The following is a 9,987-nucleotide window of genomic DNA, read 5'->3' on the forward strand; positions in this document are numbered from 1 at the left end:
ATGTTAATAAATATATTGTAAAAATTCTAAGATGAGATGTTCTCACGGTTCGTTAGAGAAAAATTCACAAAGGAAGGGAAAAAATACAGCTGCCTTAACTTTGGGGTCTTGTTAAAAAACCTAAAATACAAATCGGACCTCCGCGTGAAATCGACGCGCAACAATATCGAGCGGAATAAAAATGCGAAAACCAGACAGGGCTATTTACCTGGCCTGAATCCATTAATTTCGTTCTATTTCGAAGTGTCAGGGGCTTCCTACTCTTCGGCACCCGTTATTTCGGTGCCGGCTGGAAATATCCGGAATCGATGGGTGATTCGATTGTCGAGAATCTTCGGTGGTGGAAGATCGAGTCACGGGGCCTTCGATTTTGCTCCATTATAAGTCAATGCAGCTCGATCGAGTATATACGGGCACATATATGAGTGGGCCCTGTGTCGAGACAAAGTCCCTGCCGCTGGCAACTTACATAAGTGATCCTTTCGCAGCATCCACAGGGGCCCACGAAACTCGCGATATCCTCCCCGAAATCCCGGGATCCCCTCGATTTCGCGGAAATCACCGCAAATTTATTCCGCCGCTCTCGGCGGCATAGAAATCCTTAGGAAAGGATCCCCAGACCGAAGGAGGAAGAGAGATTCTTCCGTGGCTTCGTGGGCGAGAAAGAGAGGGACGACTAAACGGAGAGACGAGAAAAATTCGCAGACCGGAACTCCCAGGACTCGACCCAAAGGCCTTGATATTTAACGATTGATTGACAGGATTGCCAATTTGGCCAATTACAGGCGGCGGCGCTTCGCGGAAACTACGAATCGAAATTGTCGGTTCCAATGGCGAAGTATCGGGCTTGTTTGATCGGCTGCATTTCTCGGTTCTGGTAGAAAAAGAGTCGGCGGAATTGTTTATCGTCGCGTAACCAAATTAAAACCAATTTATCGGATCGCCGGGGTCTCTGAAGAACTCCTAGCTTCAGTGAATTTGTTAACTAAAGAGAATGCACGGTTTAAAAATGTAGCCGCAACCAGTTCTACTTTAAAAGAATAAGTGACAGTGATACGCTATTACGCGTTTTCCTTTAACCTTTGTAAAATTTACTTTAAATAAATTAAACACTTCCCGGTGATCTCGTTCGGTCAGGATTTCTCTCCAATAGTAACACGTTCGCAGAGAAGCAGAGTTTAACAAAATAATGCCGCGTGATAACATTTTTCCCGGGAATTCCTTCGTTATATGAAACGACTCGGTAAGGTTGGAAATAAGAAAGAAAGGCAGGAATAAAATGGAAAGAACTCAGAGGTCGCACAGTACCAGGTTTCGTGCGCTCGTAAAGCGCTCGGAAAATCCGAGGCTTAATTTCCGTCCTCTAATTTCCTCCTTCTCTCTCTTTCCCTCTCTCTCGCTCTTTTCCTTCCTCCATTTTCCACCCTCCTCGAACTTCCGCCACCGTGAGGACTGGCCGGAAAAATCGAAAGGAGAACGCGTAGCCACGACGGTGGTATCGATTCGGCTGTTTCCTTTCGGAAATTGCTGCTCTCCTACAGCCTTCCGATTTCCGACGGACGATCGCAAGACTAACGCAGAATTCTGCCAATATTACCGATTCACCATTTTCCCTTCATTTATCCTCGGGCGAATTTATTAACACAGAAATATTTTTAGGGCGCATTTTACGGCGTACACAGTTCCGAATTAGCGTACCTTTAATAATACGTACTTCATCGAAAGATTTCATGACTAATATTTGGAGAAGTATACCAATAATTCGCAGAATTATGCCAATATTACCGAACCGCCATTTTCTCATCAGTTATCCTCGGGCGGATTTATTAACACGGAAATATTTTTTTGCGCATTTTACTGTGCGCTCAGTTCCGAATTAGTGTACTTTTAGTAATACAACTTTCATCGGAAGATTTCATGGCAAAAGAGCTCCGAGCTACTCTAGAAGGCGGTGGTAAAAAATCAATTTTATACATCGCGGTCCTATCAAACGGCGCCACGTAACTCTCATCGGAAAATTACTATAAAAATCCAAAAGATATCCACAATATATCGTTTGCTCTTCCAATGACATTTTTATCCTTAACTCGATCGTACGATTTGTTTTTCATGGAAAGGTCACGTTTTTCCATCGTACGATGCGGTTTTCGCGGAAAGATCTCAGGACTAATTTACAATCGAAAATGCCGCGGAATTATTCGTCATCTTTCTTCCAAGTGACAGTTTTATCATCGGCGTCGTCGCGTCATAAATTAATGCGACTTCCGAGATCGCTCCGATATCCCGTCCCCTTTTCTTTTTTTTATCCCCGGATAATAAATCGCAACATTCGGAGTCTGAACGAATCGCCTCTCATCGTTGCAGGGAATGTCTGAAAATTCGAATCAGCATCCGAAACTATCCATCACTCCTCGAAAGCGGCGTTCCCACCGACGCGGCGCGGCGCGTCGTTTCGAGATACGTTTTCGAAACACGAGAAAAGAAAAAGACGCGCGAGAGAGAGAGAGAGAGGCCGTACATATATATACAAAAAAAGGGGCGAAAAACCGCAGGCTTAACGACCGCCACCCTAATTCGCGGTGTTCCTCCGCCATACGTAACGACACAACGCGAAACTCATCAGGAATTAAAACCCGCTCGAGGCGCTCGCACGCACGTCGCGCACACGCGTGGTACCACACAGGGATCTCGATGCGTGTGGACGATGCAGTTTGGTCACGCATAGAAGAGAAAAGGAGGAAGACGAGAGAACTCGTTAAGCAGTTTGCGGTTCTCCTGGCCTTTTTGGCCGTGCCGTTAATGTAAACATATTCCGCGAAGCGGATGGCCCCTCTTTCTCTCGTTCCCTTGTTCTCCTATTCTCCCTTTTTCCCCCTCTCTCTCTCTAATTCTCTTTATATACCCGTCCGTGTCTAGATGTATAGACAAATGTATGCGCGAGCACATACACACGGATGCGCTCGTATGCAGGTGTACGCTTACATGTGTGCGTACATGCAGTGTACATAAGTGTCGTCTCTCTCCCACTGGGTCCACCCACGAAGATCGGCGAGAGGAATTTAAACGAAGCTGCGATCTCCGATCTCCTCGAAACAAATCGATCGAGCAGAGGCTCCGGCTGCCTCGAAACAAACCGATCGATCGATCGATCGATCCATCGATCGGCCTGGCCCTGAAGACGGTCAAGGCCGCGACTCGTCTCGGTCCCTGTGCCATGCAGATCCGATGACGCGAATTTTGCCAGCGATCCCGCCTCGGCCGATCGTTAAGGGAGCCCCGAAATGGGAACGACTCCGCGGGGAACCATTAAATTTTATTGCACACTTTAGACCGTGTAATCGGTTTTTTGCACCGAGTCTTGTCGTGCGTGCCGCGGAGGGAGAGAGAGAGGGGCTAACCCCGATCGGCTCCGAGGTGTACGGGAAGTTCCGAACTTGCAGAAATATCGGCTCCGCTGGATGATCAGGAACTTCATCTCGGGCACTCCCGAAGGGGCGGGATGATCGGTGGAAGCTTCACGGGGGGTTTGCTACCGTGGCCTGCCCGGATCGAAATCCTTATCCTACTTGGAACCTCTAATTGTGGGCCATAACCCTTTTTCTGCCAAGAGGAGCTGTTGTCGCCTGCCAGAAAACGGTCGATGAGGGTGAAGGGTGACTTTAGTTATTAACCTCGAGTGGGTGATGCATGCTACCTTTTCACTTGCTGCATTGCTGCAAAATTGAATGCAGGGGAAGGACTTGAGTGGCTCACAATTCTTTCCACGGAATCCGTGATGGCTTGTCTTTATCCAATCGATATGCAATTTTGCAGCTATTCCGCAGGTGAGAAGGTACCTGAAAATAAAAGCGATCGTATCGGTACGACGCTTTTCGATCAGTCTCTTCATATCGAGAGGGTTAAATTGATTTTGAGGTACGTAAGGTAGGGAATAATGGAAATATCTGCCAGTTTTAGTCTTCATCTCCTATTTTTGTTATACTCGATACGTATTAAGTTCTTCTTTAAGCCTAAAAGTAGAAGAAATGGAAAATCTGCGACTTTTAAGGTCTAAAGTAGGACCTCACGAATAGAAGTTACATATTTTTCTAGTACCTCGAAACCCATTTCACGCCTGCAATTAGAGGTTTCAAGCAGGTTTACAATTTTAATTTGAGTGCTGCGCAGATGGGAGAAGGTGCAGGATAAATTCGGAATGTGACCTGGAAGGGCGTTTCAAAATGATCCAATGGGATGACTGTATACCTCAGATTCTGCCTCGCGTAACTTTTCATGGCTGCAAAGTTTGAAAAAATTCGTCGGAAAAAAATAAGCGTTTAATTCTCGTCGAAAGAACGGGGTTGTGTACTCTTGCGTAGGGTTAATTTTCTCGAGAGTTTGTCAGGAAGGCAAGGCAAGATTGCTCGAGCTCGTACAGTAGTCAACGGAGTCTCTTGTAATACACGGCGAGCTCTCATGTTACTCGGTAAATCAGGCTCACCCGATACTCGGGATGGAACCGCAGAGAAAAACCGCAAAAACGAGAGGAAAGGAAAAAGCAGAAGCCGCGGGGATGAACTATCCGCGTTGACTTTCCTCGTCCACTTACAATCCATGTATTTCCTTTTCCGATATTATAAACCAGATAATTTGAATTTTTCGTATTCAACTCTCTACTACGAGCTACCATCTCCATTTTGTCTCCTTTCATCGCGTTCCTATGAAAACGATCAGTTTCAATTTTTAATAATCAAATGTAAGCGGAAGGTGATGTCGATAATAAGTTGAGGGTATTTTTTTTTCTGTTTTCGAAAATCTGATGTCTTACTGAATCTGAAGTGAGGTCTAGGAAGGAAGGCGCCATTTTCTGCGAAGGATCATCCCGACCTTGCCATAGGTGCTTAGGGCCAGTTAAAGCGTTGTTTAGCCGGCCATTTTGAATTTTAATTCCGTTGTTGGCCTCCGCCAAAATATAGAACAGATTGGTTCATCTGCTTTATTATCGTATATTATCATCGCATTCCTCCAGAAGAAATTCAGGGTCAATTTCCAATGTCAATTGTAAACGTGGACATTTTTTCAACATTTTTCAAAATTCTACTTCCGACCGAATTTAAAGGGAGGTCCAGAGAGGAAGGCGCCTTTTTCTGCGAAGGATCATCCCGATCTGGCCGTAGGTGGTAAGGGCCAGTTAAAGCGTTGTTTAGCAGGCCATTTTGAATTTTAATTCTCTTGTTGGCCCCTACCAAGGTGTGGGATAGATTAGTTTTCGCTCACATGGCTGTCAGCTACCCGCCGGAGGCTGATCCTCCCTCTCTGTCCCGCTTCTGAACGGCCCGACCGACTGCGAGACGAGTCTGACTCACTTCCTCTTAAGCCTTTGAGACCACCGCGGTGTTCTTGCAGAACACCTTGACTATTAATTCGCGGCGCCAAATCGGCCGTAATGCCAACGGCGATCGCAGATAAATTCGTCAACTATCGAATTTCAGAGATCGCTCGGTTTCGGGGGGTCGGCCCTTGCCATTACGATTTTTCTTCTCGTTTTTGAGGTTTACGCAACGCCGGGGGAGACGGGGAACAAAAAAAGGGGTCTAACGGTCCATCGTATTATCCGAAGATTCCGTGCGATTGAACGAAAAGGCCGAAAAAGGAGTCAAGGTCCTTCGAAAATGCCGGAAGCCACCTCGAGCCAGTGATTTCGTCGGAAGGATATCTGCTCGGACGTCGATTCGACGTAGAATAGATGTAGCGTGACTATAAATAATTCGTTCACCGGATTGAATTTCTGTCCAGGTCCTGACGGGACTCGAGGAAGTTCACCGAAGGCGGGACCAGGTTCTTTCCGACCTTGAAGTTTAAGGAGAGATGATGGATGCGCTCGAGAAGGTGGTCCAGAGGTCCTAGTCAAGGTGGCTTCCTACGGGAGGAGACATCTCCTGACGGAGGAGGTGCCGGGACTTTATATACGGAGACTTACTCTCGAGGACCCCAGGAGTGCGAGGGAACGTCCTGCTTCAAGGACGGAAGCTTCGACGCGACATATCTGCACTTCAAGGAGCGCCGCACCTACGGGACGGGGAACTTCCAGGTAATTTCAGGGACCCGGGTGGATTCAAAATTAAAAGAAAAAAATCCCTCCACGTTTCTCCAGAAGTTAGTTAAAATATCTCCCTTGCCTCTTTCTCATTTTCATCCGCCAATAAAAATTAAAAAAAAGTCGCGAGTTCTCGATGCACTCAGGGGGCACAAGAATTTGGACTTCCCGGGTCCGCAAACCCATAAAAGTTAAAAGCATTAATTCCTCCATCCACCTATCTAATTTCTGAGGATATCAAAATATTTTCCTTCCCTCCTTTAGGACATTCTTTTCATCTTTCTGCAATGAAACGTCAAATCGCGATACGCCTTAAAATGCCCACAAATTTTGATTTCCCGGTTCCTGGAGTCATTCAAAATTGAACGATAAATATCCCCCTACGTTCCCCGAACAGTCATTAAAGTATTTCCCTTACTTCTTTAACATTTTCTCTACGCGTAACGAAATATAAGATCTTGATCCGTTACAGAGTGTTCAAGAATTTGAATTTCGCGGTTCTGCACCCTGGGGACCAAAATGGCGGTCAGGGTTCACGTCCAGGAGATAGAACCCGAAGATGGATCCCTTGTTCTTTGAGTCATCCAGGCTCGTTGCTCTTAGGCTGACCCGACGTGGCCGTAAAGGGGGCAAGGCTTCCATCTTTATAGCGATTTCAATGCTTGGCCTTACATCGAGCAGGGTCGGGCAGGGCAGCTCTTGTTTCTCCAAGAAAACGCGGCTTGTACATCGCGACGTCGATTCCTCGCCGCGACAAGACCTGCAATCATATCCAGTTACTGTGTGCCGCTAAAAACTCGTCGTTACCGACCGAGGGCTCTCTTTACGTCGGGGCACCAGGGCTTCAAAGAACGTGAAAAGTGTTGTTAACTTCATCGCGGCACGAGCCCCCGCGGCTCGAGCCGCGCCGCTTTTACGAGGGCCTATAACTCGCTTTCGACGATCCTCGGCCTCGCTTCGATTCCAAAGCGATCCTTAAATTCCTCCTTTTGCTTTCCGCGGTAGAACCGAGCTCCCAAAGCGGTTCGAAATCGGTTCCACGGCGATTCCAAAGCTGGGAAATGACGCGCTCGTTGGCCGCGCTCTATCCAAGATGGCGGAACCCGCGAAGACCGGCTACTGCGGTCGCGGTGAAAGAAAAGGGTGAAAAATAAAGTTTCGCCACAAGTTCTGCAATAGAAACGTGTTTCTAATTCTAAATCAGAAACAGAGCTTAAAGTAGGACAAAATAATCCCCCTCGTTCGACGTGTCCCTGTCTCTATACATATTTTCATTAAGGGGATGTGAAAATGGCATCTGAGAGGTCAATGAAACTTTTCTCCGAACTGGGTGTACCAAATCGGCTCAGACTTTATACCATGAATATGGAGACTATAAGGAAGCGCCTGACACCCATAAAATTTCATTTTTTTTTTCTTAATAAGAAATTTTTGAAATATCTATGAATGCATTTTCATGGTTTCATAAGTTTCATAAACGAGACCTTTTTGACGCTGCTTTCATATCACTTGAATAGAAAGATTTGGTGTAAATCATGTAGGACTATCTTACTTGTCTTATTGTTCGAGGTTATGAAGAAACTACTGACAATAATGACGAAATATTAATATTGGTAACAGAAGTATGGGAGTTTGATATATATGTAATGAAAATGGCGGATCGAATCTTGTTTGATATTTTGTGTAGTCTAGGGATTGTTCTCTTCTGCTCGAGTTTTCAGGAACATGGGATAAGTCAAGGAAGTAAGGGAATAAGGAAATAAGGTTAGCTGGCTTTCGATTTTCAGATCGTGGCTGGAGAAGATTCGCGACGAGAGACCAGCCTTCCTGACGATCACGTCTTTGGAGCTTCCGGAATGTCCCATTCCGCTGATCGAATCTCAGCGAGCCCGATATCGCTCGCAGGAATCCTCGGCCAATTCCGAGGAAAAGGACGACATTTTGGAGGAGCTTTTGGAAAAAGTTGCGCTGGCAAGTCGCGAGAGGGAGAAAGACACAGGACACGATGATGCGAAAAGAGGAAAGCGGATTCGAAGGCGAGATGGAGAATCCTTCGAGTGCTCCAGAGAGCTGGATGGACTCGAAGAGTGCACCCGCAACATCCTTCAAGGTTTCGTCATATCCTGAAAATTGTACAACTACGTTCTCCTTATTGCCCCGTAAGAAGCGTATGAATGAATTAACTTGTTAATTTTCAGGGCCAGATTACGGGAAAGCATTGCAGCTGCTGGAAAGGCAAAAGGATTGTATTTGCTCGGAGGTCTCGGAGAACTTGCGAATTAACATTCGTCGTAAGGTCGAGGTCAGGAGGTCATCAGAAACTTCCAGCCCGGAAGCGAACCACCCGACTCGCGTCCCGAAGAAGACCTTGCCGGAGCCCCGGGATGATCCCGAGGGAAATTCAGGAAGTAAATGCGCATTTATTAAGGGTAAGCTAAGGTTAAGGAGGTCCCTAGGGCCTGGATCGACCTTGGTTAAAATCCAGTGAATACGTGGTCAAAATTCCGCCAAAATCGCCGTCTCTTTTTCTAGAACTCACGCTGAACTGTAGCAGCGTGCAGCTATCCTTCCGGAACTCTTTCTCCAAGAAACTCGAAAATCTAAGCGACAGTGATTCCAGTTACGAATCATCCGACAACGACATCGATTAATTGTAAAATACATGCAGCTATCCTAGAATTTAGTAATGGATGTTGAAGGTTCCCAAATAGTAGCCTCAAGTATATAAGACTTCGGAGCTTTTATTATAATTCTTTACCTACTATATTTTCTATACTTCTGGCTTATTAGCGATATCATTATCTAATTCATTTCAAATTATGTAAATTAAATATTAGAAGTTGAGTCCTTCGATTTCGAAAACTGCCAACCGGTAGCGGTTGCAAGACGCGCACCGAGGACTTGAGATCCTTTATTTAAATTTTTAACGTACAATATTTATTCATACTTCTCGCTTATTAGTGATTTTCTTATCAAATTCAATTTAAATGATGTAAATTAAATATCATAAGTGCAACCCTCCTATTCCGGAAACTGTCGACCGGTAGTGGCTGCAAGGTGCGCACTGAAGACATCACATCCTTTGTCTTAATTCTTAACCTGCAATATCCTTGTACACTTCCTCTCGCTTATCAGCGCTTTCGTTATCAATTTAACGTTTACGTTATGTAAATTGAATATTAAAAGTGGAACCGTCCTTCGATTCCGAAAACCAGCGACCGGTAGCGTTCGCAAGGTGCGCGTCGGTTCCAAGAACGAGCCGCTCCTGTCGCGTCGTGAGACTCGCTGGCCTATTAATTAACTCTTCTAATAAATAACCGGTCGAGTAAAGGGAATAATAAAGCGGCGGTTAGGCCGGCCCGGAGAAATATCGGACCACTTTTATCCCGACTGTTCGGCGCGTCTAGCCCTCTCGAGAAAGAGCGAGCTGAGCGAACTCGGCCGGTTCTCCTTTTCTCGCTTTACTTTTATTTTGTCTGTGCTGTGTACGTCGCGCGCGCGGCTCGCGAGCTACTCTAGGGGCGAAAATGGTTCATGGCCATTGCGCCGCTAGTTCCGCGACTCGCCACCCGGCGGCGCGCGGATCGCCGCTCTTTCTCTCTCTGACGCCCGCGGTTTGCTAGCTGCGTCCTTCTCTCTCCCTAGAAACGCGCTTCTTCGAGTCTCCACGCGAGTGCGCTTAAAAAGGAGCATCGGCTTTGTTTAAATAATGACGCAAAGGAGACGAGATGTGCCAGGACAAACCAAACGAAATAAACATTCTAGCGTAGCTAAGAGTTGTTAACCAGTCGATAAAAATATAGGAACAAACTTTACAGAAATAGAATAAAGTGTGCAAATAGCAGTTCCCGTACGTCCGTTTCAACTTTTATGTGAGTTTGTCGAACATCCGTGCTTTTTTTAATTTCTAC

At 46.0% G+C, this 9,987-nt stretch overlaps 1 protein-coding gene across 1 annotated transcript; it reads left to right on the forward strand.

The window, feature by feature from the left end:
* The first annotated feature begins 3,775 nt into the window (after nt 1–3,775).
* On the forward strand, nt 3,776–8,858 carry LOC105704015. The gene is made up of 5 exons (XM_012432844.2): nt 3,776–3,824; nt 5,869–6,070; nt 7,864–8,186; nt 8,275–8,505; nt 8,609–8,858. The coding sequence occupies exons 1-5, from the start codon at nt 3,776–3,778 to the stop codon at nt 8,725–8,727; spliced, it is 924 nt and encodes a 307-aa protein (XP_012288267.2). The 3' UTR covers nt 8,728–8,858.
* Nucleotides 8,859–9,987: the final 1,129 nt, after the last annotated feature.

Source organism: Orussus abietinus, unplaced genomic scaffold, assembly GCF_000612105.2.
Source record: "Orussus abietinus isolate OABI.00-Male unplaced genomic scaffold, Oabi_2.0 scaffold7, whole genome shotgun sequence".
Lineage (NCBI taxonomy): Eukaryota > Metazoa > Arthropoda > Insecta > Hymenoptera > Orussidae > Orussus > Orussus abietinus.

What these genes read in the sequence shown, in the direction of transcription:
- LOC105704015 (XM_012432844.2), top strand. Translation starts at nt 3,776, where the DNA reads ATGGCTTGTCTTTATCCAATCGATATGCAATTTTGCAGCTATTCCGCA. An exon ending in ACGGGACGGGGAACTTCCAG is followed by an intron (nt 6,071 to 7,863) that starts GTAATTTCAGGG and finishes TTCGATTTTCAG; the next exon opens with ATCGTGGCTGGAGAAGATTC. An exon ending in CACCCGCAACATCCTTCAAG is followed by an intron (nt 8,187 to 8,274) that starts GTTTCGTCATAT and finishes GTTAATTTTCAG; the next exon opens with GGCCAGATTACGGGAAAGCA.